This window comes from Typopeltis vanoorti, chromosome 10 (assembly GCF_054136105.1).
Source record: "Typopeltis vanoorti isolate ZY-2024b chromosome 10, IOZ_Tvanoo_1.0, whole genome shotgun sequence".
Lineage (NCBI taxonomy): Eukaryota > Metazoa > Arthropoda > Arachnida > Uropygi > Thelyphonidae > Typopeltis > Typopeltis vanoorti.
Window position 1 is genome coordinate 46718735 of NC_143558.1, and position 23039 is coordinate 46741773.

Below are 23039 nucleotides of genomic sequence, written 5' to 3' on the forward strand. Positions count from 1 at the left end.
CCCTAAACAGCAGATGAATGCATATTGCCACACACCCAGATGCCACTGAATAAGAAGACAGCCGGCAACATTCTACAAAGGTATGTCTTAATTTTCCCTTATATTCTTCATATATCTATCTATGTAAAACTTCAGTAATGCCCTAAAACTAAATAAAAAGCCAATGATATTATAAAAAGGGGCACTCCTAAACAAAAATAGGCTAAATAGTCATAAAATTAATATTTACTTAGAGGAGTAAAATGGGAATTTTCTTAGAAATAAAACCATATAGGAAACTTTTTCTAACATTCATATGAAACAGCTGTAATAGAATGCTGATATAAAAATCAAATGGTAGCTTTTAGGGAGAAAATAAACAAAGAGAAAATTATTGTTAAAATCATAAAAAACAACGTTGCTAATGTAAAAAGGAAATGTTTAAATTTATGATTAGTATTATCATTAAGTGAAAGAAAGTGTATGAAGAAACTTACAAAAAAAAACTTACTTTAAACAAACATTTGAATTAGTTAATTAATAAAGGGTATATAAAAATTCATGTTAAATTATAATATGCTGAAGGATTTTTCACTAATAATATAATCGAGCAAATTATATTTTACAGAATTAAAAAATGTTCAGAAAAAAAACCTAATAGTAAAATAACATAACATAATGTTATCATATATACCAAGTCTGTGAAGTTTAAATGTCCATAAGAAAGGACCACTTGTGGTTTAGAATAAGACCTTGGTTTTTGCTGTACTTTGAAAATAATTTGTATATTAATATTAACAAAAACCAAGATCCTATTCTTAACTGCATGATTTTCCAAGAGAAGACCGTGTGGTTAAAAATTGCTATACAATGTATTTCCAAACCAAAATTGCTATACTATGCATAATTCTTGTAGCAAGGCTTATACATTGGTCATACATAACTGGTAATTAACTTAAGGAATTTACAACGCATAAAACGGATATAAATTAAAGGAAAATTGAGGTCTCATCAGTGGGAGCCAAATCCAGAGGTGGTGATACTAAGGTGGAAGTAATGGAGAAGTCATATTTACCTATACCAGTTGCCAAAAGGTGTCACACCTTATTAAAATTCTCTGGATTAGAGATAAGTCGATGGAAGTTTTTTCACTTGGCTATGCTACCAATTATATATTTGGTTTAATCCTTTATCCAAGTATAAGCAAAAAAAGTTTGCACCTGAAGTAATTTCAGGGGACTGGGGCAACTCGTGGTAAAGGTGGTATAAGTTCTCATCACTTGCCTTGGTATCTCCTCCATTACTTCCACCTTAGTATTACCACCTCTGGATCTGGCTCCCACTGATGAGACCTCAATAAAGATCAAAACCGGTCTGGGTAGCGGCCCTTCCCTTAATGCATAGCATTATATATGTCCACAAGGAGATGTGCTTTGCATTATGGGAGATACCAAGGCAAGTGATGAGAACTTATACCACCTTTACCACGTGCTGCCCCAGCCCTGAAAATACTTCAGGCGCAAACTTTGTTTGTTTAGACTTAGATAAAGAATTAAACGAAATATATAATTGGTAGCATAGCCAAGTCAAAAAACTTCCATCAATATTTCATACTGTTTATAATATTATCTAGGAACACAGTCGATAATAACAACTATTACTCGTGTAAAGCTCTCCTAAGTCCCTCAACATTTTGGGAAGGGGAGGTTGAGAAGCAGCAGCAGCATGTCTACTTAGAGTATCCCAGACATGTTCATTACAGTCAGGATAACTGGCTGGCCAGTCCATATATATGATAGTCTCTTCTCGAAGATATTAGTCCATGAGCTACACTCGATGAAGACAAGTACTATCGTCTTGTAGGAGAGATGCACAACCATTGCACCTGCATATGGGCAAACACAGAGATCCATGACCTCATCTTTATATGTTATGGTATTCAGGGTTCTGATAGGAAGACCATACAGATTGGTACATCCATGTTGTATATGTAAATGAGCCACTGCATAAAAGCGGTGGTCATTTACATATACTGCTGACAGCACTATTCATTTGCATATGATAACAAGATTCAGCATCAATTTTTATATATTGTACCCGACTTTCATACAGAAATAGTGGATAATAAAGATCCAACATTATTTACATCACCAAAATGATGCCATATGGCTCTTTCTTTAATAATAACTATTACACATTTGCTTTGATGCTGCTTAAAGTCTACCCGGTGTCTGGAGAGAAACCAACCAGTTCGAAACAACTATCAGGACAGTAAAACCTTTATCGAATACTAATAAAAGGCAAATTTACAGATGCCTGACCACTTCTCATGTCTTTTAAGTAGTGCAAGCTAAAGCAACCCGATGCAGAGGACTGTATTCTAATAAGCTCTCTGGTCAAAATTTCAAAATTTCTGCAGTTTCTACATATATTCAGCTTTGAAATAATATTGGACCTTTAATATACACTGCCAAAGTGAAGCCGTAGGCTCTTTCTTTGATAACGACTTTCATATGCTTTTTTCATACCCCCCTCCACAAGTTATTGCAAATTTTCTCTTTATTCCTTAATTTATGAAAACCAGTGTCGAATAGAACCAATAACAGCTTTTTGCCTAGTATTATGATATAAGAAATATTGTCACAAGGCTATGCAGGCATCTTATATACTAATAGTTACACATTCATAAATTTTAGAAAGCTTTAGAAACGATTCATTCACCAACACAGTGCAACAAAACCATGATTTTATTCTCAGCCACATGTAGTCATTCCTCTCACATAAGACATTTGAACTTTACAGGATATACACTATCTGAACACATGAACTCTCACCCTAATATGAAAGACATTAATATGGAGTTGATGTACTATTTACTGCAATAAAAGCCTTCAATTGTCTGGGAAGGCTTTCCACTCATTTTGATTGTTACTGCAATAATTCTCTTCCATTCTTCCAGAAGAGCATTAGTGAGGTTGGCCGCTGATGTTGGGCAATTTTAGCATGGTGGTGGTGGTAGGGGGGGGGGAGATTATCATGTTGATTCAGGAAAAGTGCTTTCATTCAAGTGTTGCCATAAAATTGGCACAGAATTTACAAGAATATCATTAATGTTATTATAAGCTGCAGTGTTTAGCTTCTGCATCGATGAAGCTGAAGGCTCAGTCCAAACCATAAAAAAACATCCTCAGACCATGATGTCTCCTCTGCAAAACTAGCTAGCACAACACATTTGAGCAGGTAGCATTTTACTGCCATCTGCCAAACTCAGACTCATCCGTCGGATTGCCAGATAGTGAAACGTGATTCATCACTCCAGTGAACACACTTCCACAACTCCAGAGTCCAATGGTGGATAGCTTTACACCATTCTACTTGCCGTTTGCCATTGCCTTGATGTTAGGCTTGTGTGTAGCTGTGTGGACATGGGAACTCACGTTCTTCAGCTCCCAGCAAACAGTTGTGGTACTGGCATTGCTTGCAGAGGAATTTTGGAACTCAGCAGCAAGTGTTTCACCCAAAGGTAGGCGATTTTTTTGGGCTATACATTTCAACACTCAGTGATCCCATTTTATGTGGCCTACCAGGTCTTGATTGTGCTGCTGTTGCTCCTAAGCATTTCCATTTCATGATAATATCACTTACAAATAATTGGGGCAGCTGCAGCAAGACATAAATTTCCCAAACTGAGTTGTTGCAAAGGTGGCATTCTATAATAGTGCCATGTCAAAAGTCAATGAACTCTCTTGCATGGCCCATTTTACTGTTAATGTTTGTCTGTGAAGATTGCAAGACCATGTGCATCCTTTTATACCTGTATGAGCAATGACTGTGATGAACAGTCTTATTCACTATTATGAAGGGGTGTTGGGATTATTTTTGATCGCACAGTGTAACAGGCAATATCAAATGGCTGAACTGTTCACATTTAATACTGTATATGTTAGGTGTGTGGTAATGCTATTTTACTGTTAGGATGTTTTAATGCTTTTTCCTTCAGCATGCTGGAGTTTTCCCTGTTATTAAACAGTCTTTTTGATGTTTGTATTTCCATTTCTGAAATCACATCAAAGAATGCATGTGGATACACCAGACTTCTTTCATTAGAAAGTTATAAGCATTATCATGATTTGTTAAAGTGCAACTTTTCTTTATAATATAGCTTTTGTGATGCTCTAAGGAAAATGAGGGTAAAAGAGCATTTGCTCAACACAAGATGCCACTATAATCAAATGTGGGAAGTCTGTAAAAAAAATTGTGAAATAGTTGATCAATCCAATGGAATCATTAATTTATACAGAATGTAAAATGAAGTCATATATAAAGTGAATATCGCTTCTTTAAATTATCTTTATGGATAAAAAAAAAGATGATAAAATAAATTCATATAACATATATTGCTCAGCACCATGAATGCAGAGTACATACATATAAAATGGTAGGAATAAATCTATTCCTTGGTATTTTATTAAATTTATTCAGTGGAAGATTCAGAAATCAAATACATAGGAATCACCACTGGAGACTGTTAATGGCATGTTCATAAAATGTGGGCAATTTCTAGACCTCTGTAGCAGAGCTCAAAGGATGATGTTACATGCGCTCCTTGGTTGGAAAAGACCTGGATTCAATTCTTGTTGCTGGTATAAAGGAACATTTCTTGAAATAAAATGATTTATCAACTGAAGGCGATAAAACCTCACACAGAAGTGTTAGGTTGTGTTCCCAGATATTGTAGGTTTTATGCTGGCCTGGTTAACCGAGTGGTTAGCATATCTGCTATCTGACCAACAGGCCATAGGTTTGAATTCCATCATGGGGATGGATGTTCATTATTGTCTTTAGGTGAGAGATTAACTTCATCATCTGGCATGAGATCACTGCCCCACTTATTGAAACCACAAAGTGGCTTGAAAAAGTATGCCTTGAATGCAGGGTATACTGGTTCAGGGGAAAGTCTAAGGGATCAGGGACCTGGATCCAATGGGCTGCTCAAGGTTGAAACTAGATTTGGAATTTGGAGGCAGAAAGAATATAACAGATCTGATTTAAGGGCTGAAATGTTGGGAACATGAATATGAGGAACATAACATATCAAAATCTTGAACAGGAAGGGATCTTACAAGTGAACTGGAAAGGTCAACTTGACTTGATCCCTAGTTCAAATCATGAATACAGGATTGCATATTAGGATCAATAACTGCACTCTATAAATCAACCACTCCAGGATACATCCTCTCCAAGATAAGTCAGCCACACCTTCTCAATGTGTGATTGTTTCCAACAGGGACTCGGGCATTTTCCTGCTAGCAACTAGATTTACTAAGTGGTAGACAACTGTCACTGCTCAGAGAAACACCACCACCTTACTTATTGGGAACTTGAAGTGGCTGTTGCCATATTCAGATCAGATCACATTCCAGTTTTTTTTTTCCCCTAATCATCCACTATACCAAGTGAATGATACTATCAAGGGCATGTGGCAAATATACTGTGAAGATCCAGAACCTTCCCTCATCTTTGACAGTACAACAAAAAAACAGTATAGCAGGCAGGATGCCAAATATAGTGCATGAGACCAAACTATATGGTAATACATTTAGGAGGCCTCCTAATCAGCTGGTGTAATCTCACTGTTATGCCTGGAGGGAAACTGAATAATGATGCAAGAGGCACTGCTGAGGCCACATTGCGGCATGGAGACTGGATGTTCACTGTATGGGTGACATATCAATCTGTCTTCTTCTACAGTATGTAATCCTGCTCTTTTTCTATTCACCTTTGAAATACTAACATGATAGTAAACCAAAATAAATTGAAACCACAAAGTGTTTTTCATGATTAAATGAAAAACAAATCTCCTTCAAAAAATCTTATAAAAAATGTCATCCACATTCACTTCAACATTCATAGTACAAACATCAACTTAAATTATATGCATACACTTCCTCTTGATTTTGACTGAAGCCTAAATCTCAACCACAACAACAATAGCTCATCTTAACTGTTTAAACTACACCCTATAACTGATTCTTTCCACCTCATGGGTGTTACCTCTGCTGTTGTGCAATCCGATATTCCTTGGTAGAAGATACCTAATCTTAAATTTCCCCTTTTTGATGTTCTGTGTCTTAAGATTTCCTTGCTTAATATTCATCTGCAATCTTTCCTGTTCCCTAATTCTGAAAATCATTCCAGCCTCTGTGACTTCTTATGCTTGAAGCATGATTTCCTGCAACCCAAATACCTAACAGTGACTTTATGTCCAAAACTCTAACTGATATCCTTTTTCCAATTCCAATGACCAAGCTAAAAGAGAGGTGAAAGTATTTTCTGTAAACAATCAATCACCTCCCAACCATAATTGCTGATTATTAATCACTCACCAAACACTGGTGAAGGATTTTTTTTTTTTTTTTAGCAAGCTGTCCCTCCAGGTACACTGTTGAGATAACTGCTCCTCTTGGTAATTAAGATCACAATCTCATCCAAGTCTGATCTCAAGTGGAATGCCCTGCCTCAGCCATTCACTATCTTGTGTACTTTGGCAGATCTCTAAGATCACAAGATTTCCAACAATGAGAAGATCTCCAAGAATTTTCCTTTCTATAGTCAGACCACTGTTTCTACTCTCCAGATACCAGATATTAATGGAGACAGTGGTCCGAACTTTGGAATGAAGTGTGAGGGATGGTCCAAAACACAAGAAAACAGCTTGTGATAAGTAACATGAAACAAAATCTCCTACTTCATTTACAAATTACACTGAAAACACTTTAAAAACAGTTACCGTATTTGCCGGCGTATAAGACGCACCCCTTTTTTGTACACATTTTTTAGGAAAAAAACTTTATCACTGAATATTATAATGAATTTACAGTATTTCAAATATAAAGTAATAAGTAGGTCTACTTTCAACAAATACTTAATCTAACTAGGAAAGAGTACCTACCTTTTAATCTTCTTCATCAAAACCCAGAAATTCATTTCCAGAGCTAAATAAGAAACACTTGAAACCGCTTCTAAATCAGAATCTGAGTCCTTTTACAACAAATTGTCCTCTGTACCATCCAGTGCATTACTAATGCCACACTTCTTAAATGATTTAACCACTGTCTCAGTTTTCACAGCATCCCATGAAGCTTTGACCCACTTGTGAAATACTAGGCTTCTTCCTGATGGCTGTTAAATATTTTATTTATATTTTTATGTTTAATTAGTTTGTTTTCTGGTTGCTTGATTAAATCTTTTCTTATTCAAAACCTTATTCAATTAAAGTCCTACCAGCTGCTGTATAGTTATGTCGTTGCTTTCTCTATATTTTACAGCTTTGTATCTTCCTATTCTATCTTTCTATTGCTATTTTTCTTCTTCAGATATTGGGCCTAATATGCTTACATCTATTTATGTCTAGGACTGTTTCCTCTTCGGATAGTGGCAAATTTTTATTATGCTGCACCAGCCAGTATCCTATAGTAGAAAAGGTTCCTACTCAGGGAGACAATACTAGACTCTTAGCCGTTCTCACACAATACTTTACTTTAATGCTGCTGTATACATTCAGACTGCAGTCATGACCAAAATCTATAATTATATACTCTTTCTAATTTCTAATCGCCAAATTAGTTCTATTTTTATAAGTGGTAGTTTGGAATCGTAATCAGGCATGACTCAGGTTTAGGTAAATATGACATGTTTATTGGAATATCTAAACAGAATACAAAATTCATACACTAAATTATGACTCAATACTAAATGAAACTCGAGTTAAGAGGTTAATATATTCTAAATTAATTAAAGGTCATAAAGCGTGCAAAACACAATAACTGCATATTGGGATAGATAGCAAATGATATGAAGTTAAACTAAAATTCCTTTCAGTAATGCTATTCATAAGATAATATAAACAAACATTCTAATGTTACTCAGTTACTAAAATCCACAATTCTGATCTCATTAAGTTAATCCTATCACATACAATTACTAAAGATCTTTTCCAAACAATTCTTCTTACTCTCTCAAAGGAGGTTAACTTTCTAATTAGAGACTGTCCACAGAGTTCTTTAGAATACTGTTCTTAATTTCACATTCGCAAACAATCTTCTCTCTTCTAATGAATTTTATACACAAAAATTGAGTAATTTCACCTTACTGAACTTTTTCCCATGTCTTTCAGCACCACGTGTACGTCTGGTTACTTCTTGTCTATTGGCTGTCCATACGCCAACGTAGGGGTTACGCTATCTTTATTATTTCTGCTGAAAACGGACTTAAATCTTTGCGTTTCAGGAACAACTCGATGGGACTTCTCAGCGACGGCTTGATTCTGCTAGGATTGGGAATTTTTACCTTCAGCTCTGCGTAGAATCCTTCTCCATTTTCAAGAAAGCCTGCTGTCCGAAATCTTATCTTAGTACATATGCTTTGTCTCCCCCCCCCCTTTACGTGAACTCCCGCTAACTTCCAAGCTGCCAAACAAGAAAAACGATACGACAAGAGACCTCCCCGATACGGCGCTCGTCCCCTTATAGTCTTCGTTAGGGCGCCTTCTTTTTCCTCAGTCCCCTTTGCACACGACCCATATCTTTTCACCCCTTGGGTTCATTCCTTGCTTTTTCCCAACGCTGTTATGCTCTTGTATTCCCAGAATTCGCGTCAATATACGTTCCGCTTAAGCTATTCTGCTGCCAGCATCACGATGTACACGTGTAGTTTTATACCTTCCAAGAATTATTATTTAGTAACTATCTGTGACTCACAGTTATTTTTACACAGCTTAAGTGAGGCTTAAATTAAGTCAGATTATCCCTCTTTTAAGACATACTCTAAATAAAATCTTAATATGATCACAATGGATTAAATATATGGTACATGAAATAAAGAATGCAAACTTTATACATAAAGTGAAGAAGCTTCACTTTTAATTACAGCTGATGTGCAGGTATTTCTCTCTTTTTTATGAGTTTAATATGTTGGATTCTAAATGAATTTCTTTGCAAGATTCCTTCATTCAGGATCTAACATGGCATAACCTCAAAATCTGAAGACTGCATCCAGCAGTCTTCTGGATGCAGTGTTACACTTCTCCTTCATAAATCGCTGAAATGGTTTATTAATACAGACATCTAAAGGTTGAAGATGACTAGTTAGATCTCCTGGAATTACAGCTAACTGAGATTTCAATTCCTTGAGTTTATTTTTAACATCTTCTGTTCTGTGAGAATGAAACTGATCCCATAGTAGCAGGGCAGACTTCTTCAACAGTCCGCACAGAGCACCGAGACCAAATGTTATCTATCCATAACTGGAATACTAGAATGTATTCCAGTAACTGGAATACTAGAATGTATTCCAGTAACTGGAATACATAACTAACATAACTGGAATGCTCTCCCACACTGCAAGGAAGCAAGAAAGAAATTGCGTAACTCAGAACAGAGAAAATTTTCAGAAATTAAAGTAATAAAAAACTGAGTATCGGCGTGTAAGATGCACCATTTATCAGACCTATTTTCAAAGAAAAAAAGTGCATCTTATACGCCAGCAAATATGGTAATTAGGAGGGTTAAGCCTAACTTTGAAAGATTTGAATATAAAAAACTGTACTTAAGGCAGTTACACTTTCTAGTTCCTTGCAAGAACTGTTGGGCACAACATTTGTCCATCTATGCTTCCACCTTGCCTCACCCAAATAGTAGTATTGGAACCTAAAGATAAAGCTGACATCTTGGCAAGTATAATTTACTGTAACCAAGTGAAAAAAATTTCTACTCCTGGCATCTTTCTTACCATCCAATTCCTGCACAGATGATCAAGGCAACTCACCACCTTGTTCACATGGAACACTATATCGCATGCTTCTTGCATGTGCCCTTCTGCCAGAAAGACATCGGAAGAATTCTTCAATAACCTGGATACTAAAAAGGCTTCTGGGGCATGAATAATCTCACCAAATATTCTCAAAAAATGTGCTCCTGAACTATAACTATCACTTGTCCTCTATCATCCATACACTATATCATACTCAACTGGCATTCATCCTGTCATATGGAAGCAAGCTCATACGTTTTTTTTTTTTTAAAAAAATCTGAAGTGATACAAATAGATGTTAGAATTCACAGTCAATATGTTTATTCCTTATTTATAAATAGCATATGATCATAATTATGGATGGAATAAGAGTTACATAATCCAACACTGTTCAAGAGACCAAACTTGGAACTTTTGTGAGCTACTAAAGGCCTCCAATTAAGCAAGATGGAAGTCTTACACTGCACAATGAGATTAATATGCCAAAGAGGCATGGCACAAGGGGTTTCAAACATATGGATTGGAAAGTAGAAATGTTACCATCTACTCAAACAATAGACAAGCCATGCCATCAGTGCCTACAAACAATATTAAAAACACTGACTTCATAATATAGGTGAAGTTTTTGCATATCAATATACAATTGTAAATGACTGTTATGCACTTATAATGCTACTATCACACAGCAAGCAATCTAAAATGTTACTAAAAAATACATAACCTAATTATGATCATAAAATATATAAACAGAAAAAATTGATTGATAAAACAGGAGCGTAAAGAGGGCTCCCGTTTAAGATAAGTTTTTGAAAATAATTAATAGTATATAAATGTGTGTTCATGAGGAAGAGTTGCTATAAAAGCTGTGCACTTGCAGTATTATTGGTGTGTGGGATTTTTTATATAGATTTATTTACGAATTCTTTGAAATTACAGCTAAGTATACTAACCGGTGAAGGGAAGATGGCAGCGGCTTTGTCCATGCAGGAATTCAATTTCGATTTCAGTTGTTTCGTGAAATGTGAGGTGTGCTATATATATTTGTTTGATTATATAGACAAATTGTGGATATTTAAGGCAGATGGAAGGAGGATGTGTGCGAAGCGTGAGCTGAACAAGGACTTGATGAGTGCTAATATGTTGATGACTGAAGATGTTAGTAGCGAGAGTGCTGCGAGGAAGATGAGTGCTCGTTTAACAGAAATGGACAGTGTAAAAGAGCAGAGAAAAAGTGTTAAAAAAAGTTTTGAAAAAGAGAACAAGTGATGGTAAGAAAGACGAATGTGATGTGAATCTGGCAGAAGTTGGAAAACAAGGTGCAGTTGGAGATAAGGTGGTGAGCGGCATTGACTGCGAACAAGTGTGTATGATGCAAGGTTCGAAAATTCAAAAATCTGAAAGAATGAATGAGAGCAAAAATGTAATGCAAGGTTTGAAAGTTCAAAAATTTGAAATAATGAATGACACGGAAAATGTGATGCAAGATTCGAAAATTGAGTTAGATGAGGCAAAAGATAAAATGGATGCGGAATAAAGTTAAGAGATTTCACGATATGTATGGAAGAGTGAAAACGATGAAAAGAAATAATGTTGGTATAAAAGAGGTAATGAAAGACTTACAAGTGATGGTGTATGGTGATTCGATTATAAAAGGTGTGCTGGATGAGAGGTAGCATAATGTATGTTTTATTGGAGGTAGAATGAGTAGAGTGATTGAGGCATTAGATATGAGAAGTAAGCGAGCAAAAGAGTTGGTAGTTGTAATAGGTACAAATGACTTGGCTGCAAACAAAGAACACGTCAGATTGGATATCAGGAGGTTGTTGAGGCAGATAAAAGAGAAGTGTGATAGGAAAGGTAGTAAGCATGTTGCCCAGGTATGACAGTTGCGAGATGAGATGGAGAGCGAGGATTATGAATGATATATTAGTGGAAATGTGCGAGGAAAAAGGAGTCCAGTTTGTTAATGTATGGAATGAGTTTGAAGGATGAAGTGAACTGTATAGGAGCAATGGACTGCATTTGAGTGGTTTTGGTGTGAGTCACTAGGAGAGACTGCTGCTGGATGGTAGAGAAGTAAGTACAGAGAATGAATCTGATCAAGTGGTAAGTGATATGGAAAAACGAGAGAGAGTAAGACAGGTGAGATTGCAGAGGTGGTTGTGAATAAAGAAGTGAGCATCATGAGTACAGAGAATGATAGAACAGGTGTGCAAGATAGACAGGGAAACGGAGAGCCTCGGGATGGATAGAGGAACATAGTGTGAGAAAGGTAGATGATCCAAGAGGATGTGAATGCATGTGGAGACAAAAAGGGAAGGGGAGGACCTGGGATCAAGGGAAAACAGTTGGATCTGAAGAAGGTTTGAAGATGAATAAGGAGAAAAAGAAATGGCTTGAATTAAGCATGGAGTTAAGTCCATACAAAGTAGAGATGCAAGAGGGAAATAGTACCAATGGTTTTGAGGCAGTATGGTGTGAGATAGACGTGAATAGAATAAAATACTTAGTTGGATGCTGTTATAGACCTAGTAATGTGGATGATTGTGACCATGAACTGTGTAATCAAATTAGCCAAGCAAATAAGAAAAGGGTGATTATTATGGGTGATTTTAACTATGGCAATATAGACTGGGATGATAAGATAGCAACTGGAAGTAAAGAAAATGAGTTTCTTCAGTTTTTTCAGGGACAACCACCTCAGACTGTATGTAACAGAGAGCACACGAGGATTGAGGGTCTTGGATTTGATTATCTCATCAGAGGATGTAATTATAAATGAGGTATCAAATCACCCTCCAGTTGGTGAGAGTGACCATGAAGTGATTACCTGGGTGTTGCCAGCAGTGTGAGGAAATTTGTGAGAAATGGGTATATGTGGAACTACAAGGCTAGTGATTATGAAGAACTCAGGAGACAGCTTGCAGGTGTAGCATGGAATGAGGAGTTAGCTGGAAAAGAGATTGGAGGATATTCAAGATCTATCTAGTAGAAGCAATGTCTAAATGTATTCCAAGGGTCAGAAGGTTAAACAAGGTAGGTGTGATATGGATGAATGAAGAGATTAAGCATACAATACAGAGAAAAAAGACATTATAGAGGCAGCACAAGAGAAGTGGTAATAACCAATTCCATGAGGATTACAAAGTCCAGGCAAGGAGGGTGACTTGGTTGGTAAGAGTAGCAAAAATAAAGTATGAGCAGTAGTTAGCTAATGAAACCAAAAAAAAAATCCTAGGAAGTTCTTTTGATATGTAGCCAGCAAAAAAAAGAATGATTATGGAAAGATGACATTGATTGGAGAAAATGGTATAAAGACAACTACTGTGGAAGATATAGTGGAGATACTTAATGAGCAGTTCATAAAGGTCTTTCATTCTTGTGAATGTGACATCAAGGAAAGATTGAGAGCATAATAAGGGATTTTTATCCCCTTAATTTAATTAACTTCGCCAGAAAAAATAGCCATTGGTTTTTTTATGTAGTGATATATCATCAAGTCCAAGTTTTATTAACATCAAGTTCACTCAATTTCCCATACACCTCTTGCTCACTTACAGTCAGTCTCTCTCCTGACATTCGTATAGTGAAAGTATGCAAGTTCTTTTCACTTGAAAAGAACTTACATACTTGAAACTTTGATATCATCCAGGTCTACCTATGCACTGATGAGACCTCAAAAAAGGTTGAAACCGGTCTGGGTCGTGACCTCTCCTCATAATGTAAGGCAGTATTACATCTCCTAGGAGCTGTGTTTTACATTATGAGAAAATATCAAGGATAGTGAGGGAGCTTGCTGCACCTTTGCTTCGAGTTGCCTTGGTGTTGTACTACCAGGTGTTCACTTACGCTTGGATTTGCCGATAGTTCTTTGGCATGAAACTCTTAGATTGTAGTTTTCGATCTCAGTGTTTCACATACTGGCTGTAAAATAATAAGGGATTTTTATCCCCTTAATTTAATTTGATATATCACTATGTATTCTGAAGGAATGTGCCAAAGAGTTGACATCTGACATGACATATATTTTTAACGAGTCTTGCAGTGAGTCGAGTTCTAAAGGAGTGGAAGGAGGGCAAGATTGTACTGCTTCATAAGGGGAAGTGATAGAACTCAGGCATCAAATTATAGATCTATCTGTATGTAGGTGTTGTAGTTAAGTTGTTGGAGAAGCTTGTGAGAAGTAGGATCCAGAATTGGGTTGACAACAATGGTATTATCTTTGATGGATAGCATGGATTTGCTAAAGGGAGGTCATATTTCAGTGATCTACTTACTTATTACAATAAGGTGATGGCTTCCATGAACAGAGGAGAGGGATACACAGTAGTATACTTAGATTTTGCAAAGGTTTTGATAGATTACCACATGATAAGTTGATAGTCAACCTAGAGTGAATGGGGTTGGATATTAGATTAGTGCATTGGATTGGAGACTGGCTATCAGATAGGTATCAGCCAGTTGTGTATGGGGGAGCAATATCCAGGAAGAAGAAAGTCACTAGTGGTGTGCCTCAGGGATCTGTTTTAGGGCCATTGCTGTTTAGCTTGTATGTTAATGATATTAGCAAAGATTTGGATGGAGATATTTAGTTGTTTGCAGTTGATACAAAGTTGGGACGAACTATGAAGAGTAGAGAAGATGTTGTGGCCTTGCAAGAAGACTTGAATAAAATGAGTGATTGGGCACGGAAATGGAGATGCGAGTTCAATGTTGCAAAATGTAAGATTTTAAAATTTGGAAAACAAAGATGGGATGCAGAATTTATGCTTGGTGAGGATATATTGTTGGAGGTGGAAGAAATAAGAGATTTTGAGGTGATAGTGGATAAGGATCTGAAATGTAAGGGGCACATTGCCAAAATTGTGAGGACAACACAAAGAATTCTGGGAATGATGCGGAAGACACTGACTTGTAGAATTAAGAAGATTCTTGTTCCATTGTATGAGACTTTGATTAGGCCACACATGGACTATTGTGCCCAGATTTGGTCACCTGTTTACAAAAGGACGAAGATGTTGGAAAGGGGCCAGAGACAACTGAGTAAGGTAGTTTCTAATCTCTGGAATGTCGAATATATGAAAAGGTTGAGAAGATGCAAGTTGCAGAGTATAGTAAATAGGAAGAGGAAGGGTGATATGATAGAGACCTACAAGTTAGTAAGGAATTGTTATAGGATCTGTGTTGGAGAGGTTTTACAGAAAACGGTGGGAGATCAAGGGAGAACCAGAGGTTATCCCTGGAAGCTGTATAAGGAGGGTGTGAGCAGGGGGGTGAGAAGCATGTTTTTTGCATGCAGAGTTGTGAATGATTGGAATGCAGACACCACACTCTCAAAAGTTGAGAGTGTGGTGTCTGCAGAGAATTTGAGTGTGATTAAGGTGTGGTATGATGAGCTGTGTGTATGACAAAAGGATTTCCTAGATGAGTCTTTGACTCCATGGAGTCTTGGGATAATAATAATAAAACATTAATAACTATCTGCATTTTTTGCAGGAAAACTTTTATATATATATATATACACACAGTATTTTAATTTTTACTTCTTATTGCTTTTTAGATTTTTAAAGTTCTGAACATTCAATCACCATTTTCATTTTGTAATGTTTACCTGATATTCTGTGGGAGTAAAAGTCTTTGTGTTGACACTTTCTAAGAGGTGGTGGCGCCGAAGTTTTGGAGGGGAATCAGCCACCCTACTCCCCATCTGCAAAATAAATTGATAAAGTTATCAATGATATAAATGCATAACATGTAATTTGGGGATAGCCAACCTCTTCTACATGTATGCCATTTAATTGGCATAAAACATTCGATGAAAAACGTTATCTCTCAATTATCCCACATTTAAACAAAACCCTAAGTTTGTCAACTCCTGAATGGGGTTTGCACTGTGTGCAATAATGTGTACCTCCCACAATGAATCTTTGAATCCATGGAGGTCAGATGTTAATAATAATAATTATATGACTCCTGAAAAACTGTACATTCAATTAATAATCTCACAGTTAACCAACAAACTGATTTCCAAACATGATCAGATAATTCAGAGATAACTACAACTTCCAAATTATTAAAATATTATTAAAATAGATGTGATTATATACTTATTTTTATTATTAAAGAATTTACATTAATCTTTATTTTAAAAAGTTATTTCCTTTAATGGGATCATTAATTGTAATAACTTCATCAGTCCCTTAAGTGATATTTCCATTTGTTGGCAAGTGAGCTACTTCAAATTTAGTGGCCAGGGTTATCCCTAGCTACGTTATCACTAACAGAAGGAAAAGAGGATATTAAAGTAATTAAAATGCATTTTAAATCAACAGTTTGACGCAATATATTATGATTACTAATTTCACAGGCAAAGCAAATTTAAACGATAATAACAAAACATTAATAACTATCTGCATTTTTTACAGGAAAGCTTTTAATATATCTATGTGTGTGTGTGTGTATGCAGTATTTAAATTTTTACTTCTTATTGCTTTCTTAAGTTGTGAACATTCAATCACCATTTTCATTTTTAATGTTAAAAAAAAAATGACTTCATTCTCTGTACTTCAGCCCAGCAGCCACAGATGCCCAATTTAGCTCACTAGGGAAAACTATTTAGTACTTCATATTTAGTCTCAATTGATGTGATGCAACAACATTACTTAGATTAGTGCTTGTGTGCACATATCATGCTATATTTTATTCCCTCAAAATGACAATTTGGCTTTGCCAAAATATTGGAAGTATTAATTAAATTTATTTTAGTTAATATATTAGTCTATATTGTCATTTCCTTAAAACATACATATTAATAAAAAATTTATTAATAACTAATATTAATATTAGTTGTTAGTAATAAATGTCCTAAAAAATGTCCCAGATTTTTAAAATAGTCCCATTTATAAGATGCTAGTTACTTTCTTTTTTTTTTTAAATCTCATGAAAATTGCAAGTGTGTTGCAATTTTCATGAGATTTCGATTAACGTTTGTCTGCTTGTTAGTTGGCTGGCATGCATGAAAGCATTTTATAAGATTACAGTGTTTTTCAAATATAATTTGAAAAACACTATAATCAAATACACATATTATTCACCCTTTGAATAAATCATTGTCACCTACTCGTGGCAATATTATTTCAAAAGGCGAATAGTGTTACCTAATGTTTATCTTATATTCCCATTGTTAATAGAACAGTGAATTAAGTAATCAATAACTCATTTCCTAAATACAGTTATAAATGTCATTCAAAGTTCACACAGATCTGTCAAATGAATTATCTACTCACCATATTGTAGAGATTTTTAAATGAAAATACTCAACAAATTTTTTTGAAATAATAAATGTAATATCATTATTCTAAGATACAACCAAAGTGGTTGGACATTAGTTCCTCTGCAGTGCAACTAGAAGAACAATGGCATGTTGCGGCCTTCGACTGGAAAAGGCCTCAGTTCTATTCTCGTCATGACGGGAGGAATCTTTAATGGCTTTTTTCAATTAAAGGTAAGTTAGCTGATCTCACATGGAGGTAGAAGGGTTTTTTCCTCCCAGAAACTTGAGTTTTTCATCCTGCATACAGACAAATCAACCTTTAGGACACATGCAATTTACAGACAAAAAATGCTAGTGGTAGTGAGCAGTAGATGGCATTGGTGTAGATGATGGAGACAGAGTTGTATGGTAGGTGACCTTCCTCGATGAGTCTTTGGACTCCTTGGAGGCATCATGAAATAACAATAATAATAATTTTATAAGCAATTATGTTCCTTTTAAAACTTTAAAAAAAAAAAAAAAAAAAATATTGAACATATATAGCGCTGGGAACAAATGCAGCAGAAGAATATATTTTCAATAATCGACAACTTATGGGCTGCTGAGAATCACAACTGAACCTCGCAACTTTAAAAGCTATGATAATTACAAAATGTAGTTCCACAAATTAATGCAAAGATTTCCAGGAGATTGAGTCAAATGAAGAATTTAAAAAAAATCCACAGACAATAAATTCTGTTCTTAAAAATGTAGAAGTATCTTAAATATAAAATAATTATTTATTCTTATCTTCTATAATTATTTTGTGACTATTTGCAACTGTTAAAAATATTGTGCAGTTGATGAAATAAGACAATAAATGTATATACATTTTCACGATTTTTATTTCATTGTCAGAGCATAAATTTTCTGTCAAGTTCCTTCCAAATATTCTCATTTTCAATGATTCTACCATTCATCCCATCTATTCACTCCTCTGATTTTCTCAGAACTCTCATATCTGCAGTATCCAGTCTTTGCTCAAGTGTTTTATTTCTAATTCAGCTCTCAGAACTATATGTTAAGATTAGTTTGAACACTATCTTGTACAGCTAGTGCACAGCTAGTTTAGTCTCCCAACTCATTTTTATTTTATTTCATGTAAATTTATTTAGTTGACTGCCTGCCATACAAGTTTTGCTAATTCTGTTGTTTATTTCCATATTAAATTTACCATCTTCACTAAAAAATTGTGCCTAAATAGCCAAAACGTTTTACTTGTTTATGTTTTTTTATAGGATTCCTATTCAAGATGCAGCTGATGTTTTCAATGCTTCCATGTATTTTTAGAGTTTTGATAATTTTATATTTTTAATAAAGTTTGCTGGTTTTCTTACCAAATTTAAACAAAATAAGATTTCATATACGACAAACAATATGATAGAATTTTTTTTAAAATTGGCTGCTTTCCATTATGTTTTACTGAAGTGTTTGTTGTTGATGTTCAGAATGGTGATGTGCTGATGTTTTTTTTTCCACCTGGTTTTTAGTGATAGTGTTTCTAGTAATGTGCTTGTTCTACTGTTTTTCTTATTCATTATTGGAGAAGTTAATTTTTACATGATGAAAGTGTATTTTTTTACTTATTTTTCTTTTTCTTATTGTTTATGGTAATAGTTTTTTGGACTTTTCACCTGAAATTAAAAGCTTTTTTTGTGTGTGTGCTTATACTGCTTCTGTTTTTGTGGATCTTTTTGTTTCATAAGGGAGAGGATGCCTTAGTTTTGCATTTATTCTTTTAATATGAAGCTGGGCTCCAAAGGTCAAAGATGTTCAACTTTTGTTATTCCCATTTATTTTACAGATATATCTGTTTTCTGATCATTAATAGCTAAGTCAATATAGATGAAGCCCTTTGGTCAGAAAGACGGTTAGATTCCCATTAGTGATATGAGGAGCCGTTATCTGGTCTTTTTTGAAGAGAGGTGAGTTAGCCTGTCTCACAAGGAGGTAGGGAGTTTTTTTTTACCCAAAACCTCAGGTTTTTTCATCCCCCCCCCCCAAACAGGAAAACTGGCCCCATGAACATGTGCTTCTACAAACATAGGACACCTCCAGGAATAAGGAGTAACCAACCCTATTCTGTAGGATTAGGTTGATTACTCCTAATTTACTCCTTGTTTATTTCCATATTAAATTTACCATCTTCACTAAAAAATTATTGCATGAGCATAAATTAGGATAGGATAAGATCTGTTTTCTAACAGGTGTTATGATAGTTTTACAGACTTTGACTAGGACTAGGTTAGGACTGCAGGCCAGGTGTTTGGTTCTTGGAACCCAAGTTTCTGGTGTTAGATTTTTGTTAATGGTATGGATTTTTCCATTTGCCGGCCTGGTTGACCGAGTGGTTAGCATATCCCCTGTCCAGCCAAAAGGATGCAGATTGAAATCCTGCCATGGGCATGGATGTTTGTGATTGTCTGTGAAAATACTAGTGGTGGTAGTGGGTGGTAGATTGCATTAGTGTAGTTCCAGTTCATTGTAGTTGGTATATTGAGTGGTGGAGAAAGAGGTAGAGTAGGTGCCTTCCCTTGATGAGTCTTTGGATTACCTGGTGGTGTCACATAAACAATAATAATATTTCTGTTTGTAATGGAATAGTATGTTGGCTTCACTGACTTTAAAAGTTGAGGTTAACTTCTGAACAGCCACAGATGTTTGGTCATTGATAACAGTTTTTTGTGCTGCTTTTTCTTAAATGATATGGGTGTTGGTTTCACTTACTTTAAAAATTCAGATTTGCAGGCAAGAAGTATTTGTTGATTCAGTAGCCAGTTCTGGTGTCGTTTTTATTGCATATGTTATCATAGTATTCTGATAGGTTTCCTGTTTAATATCTGTTATTTTTCATTTGTTATAAATGTAACTTTTGATGAGAGGAATCTTTACATGGTCTTTTTTTAGCTGAAATGAGTTAGCAGATCTCATACAAAGGTAACAGATTTTTTTCTCTCAGAAACTCGGGTTTTTTGTCCTGTGTATAGAAAAATTGGCCATGAGAACACACACAGTTTACAGACAAGAAATACCATTGTTGGGGGTGGTGGTCGTTGTATGTAGTGGGAGAAAGAATTAAGTTTAGTAGGGAATGACGCTGATATGTTTGTAGCAGAGTGGGGTGCTCTCCCTGCAATGAGTCCGAGGACTCCTAGGTGTCATGTAATAATAATAATAAATTATGTGCAAATAAGAGTTCAAAAATTTATCTTTATTTTTTATTGTTAACTACAAAATCCGCAACTAATATACATTCTGTAAATTACTGTCTTTATTGCACCTGTCAGCACTATTAGTATTGTTGATGGCACTGTGTATGGGGGGGGGGGGGTCTCACTTATTGGTGTTTGCTTTTGTCCTCTTTCGGCTAACTTACTGTTGAATTCCTCTTGATATTGATGGTATTGTCAATATCAAGAGATTTTAGTTAGAGTTTTTTTTTTTTATGACTGTTCTGTTTACTCTCTGGATTAGCTTAATGTTTTACTTTTCTTGGCAAAAAACAAATATTCTAAAAACATCTGCTTTGTTATTTTATCGTTTCTTCATTTAATACATGGATATGGTATTAAGGAGATACTGTTCACATGCATGTGATTTGTTTTATGACTACTGTATTGTTTTTACTATTATTGTTTATTTTGTTAATTTTATTATACTGTTTTCATTATTGATGTGTGTTTTATATTGTATATTGTGTGTTATTTTGTTGCCATATCATGCTTACTTATCTCTTTAGTGAGTAAAACTGAAACTTATGGTGACATCAATCACTACACGTCAAACGTACACCTACTCTGCAACTCAGTTGATTTCTCAGTTATCAAAGTGAAGTGATGTCATCATACACTTTTAGTGCAATAGCATATAACTGTTTGAATAATGATACCAAGATGATAAAAGACGAATTAAATACTCATACGTTTCTGGTAAGTATTTAATGTTTAATGTTGAAGATTTACTTCATCTGCCACCCTTTATGATCATAATCAAAATCAATTTTAAAATATTAATTTAACACTCTCATGAAAAGTCTTTTGACTTTCCATGGTTGGGTGCTAATAATAAAACTGTCGCACATATAAAAGTCTGTGTATGCGTTCTGACAACTTTATAGTAATACTTAATTCAACTTTTGTAGCATACCATTCCAACTGCACTCAAACTTTCATTGTGTATTTTTCTTTTAAAGTGGATTAAGCATAACTTAAACAACTAAGGTGGAAAAAAAAAAAAAAAAAGAAGGAAAGAACAAACTATTCCCAATAAGTGTCCATCTCAGATGATGCTATTTATCCTTCGTAATTTCCACTGATTTATGCTAAAATTCTAGCATGTAACAGTACGAAGATGATTTATACCAGTGCAATTTAGTGTGAAATACGTAAAATCGAGACAAATCTTATTTCTTGTATGAAGATAGATAAAGCGAATTATCAAGGTTGTATTGTCTAATTGCTGAGAAATTAGTAACATGTTTAGTAATAATAATGGCAATAAGTAATACGCTGAGGGAAAGAATGTTAAAATCACGTTACTTTCATAAGTACTACATCCATTTATATGCATTTGTACGAAATATTTCTAAAAACCATATAGAAGTATTCTAATGTTCCACTAAATGTACTCAATCAAGTGATAAATGTAATATACAAACTTAATTAGACCATACCTTTCTTATAACGTATTATTATTTAAAAAAAAAAAAAAAATCTGAATCTTATGGAGGAAACCTCATGTCATTTCACAAACACACACTTTCAACGTGAAATGTAGATACTCAACAGCTTCTCTGTGCATCCGTAAGAGGCAGCATCAAAAAACATCGGAAACAGAAAACGAAATGCAGTGCTTTTTTTTTTTTTTATCCCATATATAAGATTCGATTCAATACGAAGAGAAACTATGACGTAAAATCGCATGGAATAAATAAAAGTAATGAATGTGAAGTTAAAACAAATGGTACTCTTTGATTGCAAGAGAAAACAGTTGTTTCTAAGAGAAAGAACTGTTAACATCAGTTGTTGTTGTTTTTTATCTTAAAAATTCCTGGTAATATGTAAGTACTAAATATTGTAATAACACTTAACAGTTTGGAAACTGCATAAATATTTATTTTTAATGCTCTTTCTACCTTTTTCATATTTTTTTAATCGGTTTCCAAAAGTTGGAACTTCTGGTGTCATCATCAATACATCTCGTTACATTTCAATTAGAATTGTTACTTGATAGTATTAGATTAAAGGAATTCTACATCGGAGGAAAACTCACCTGAAAACTTTATTACTTATTAATGTCCTTCAGACGAAGTTTACAGAAAGAATTACAATATATATTAATTCAATCTTTTTATATAATGGTTTTAAGGATTCTGTCATCAAAAAAGCTTTTAACATTATTGTATCTCTACCATGTCCTGCACAGAAGAAATAATTTGCATTCCTATCAAGGCATTACTAAATGCATAATGAAAATTTAAAACCGCTGAATATGTTTGCCTTTTTCTCCACCACAAAATCTCCACCTTGCTCATTTCTCCTGAGGACCAGCTTGCACCTCCCATTATCCAGGCGTCTACCAGATTCCTTGCTCTTGTGGGTTATCTTATTTGCGATAAACAGGAAGATCTGCTTTTATTCATCTAGAAGAATACAAGTCTTGTATTAAATATGAGGTTGGACTTGCTGAACATGCTATCTGCACTAATAGGAACTAAACATAGAGTTTATTGGAACAACACAAGAGTCCTTCCTAAAAGTCGTTTCCTCGTAGAACGATTTTATAAAGAAACGTGTAAAACTTTAATTCACTGTCCTAACTTAAACAGGGCAAATGGTCTACGTCTATTCCCTTTGTTGGAGATAGTACTTTTTTAAATCTCCTAATCTTTACTAACTTCATTTGTTTATGTATATATTTATTTAATTTTTAATAAGCT

The 23039-nt window shown here is 34.8% G+C and overlaps 1 protein-coding gene across 1 annotated transcript in view; it reads right to left on the reverse strand.

Moving 5' to 3' along the window:
• LOC150102389 (endoribonuclease Dicer-like) overlaps window positions 1–21824 on the reverse strand; it is a 187215-nt gene extending 165391 nt beyond the window's left edge. Inside the window, 2 exon segments of the mRNA XM_090399451.1 lie at window positions 15401–15496; window positions 21774–21824. Coding sequence (XP_090255577.1) covers window positions 15401–15496 — 96 coding nt within the window. The 5' untranslated portion in view covers window positions 21774–21824.
• Between the last annotated feature and the right edge of the window lie 1215 nt (window positions 21825–23039).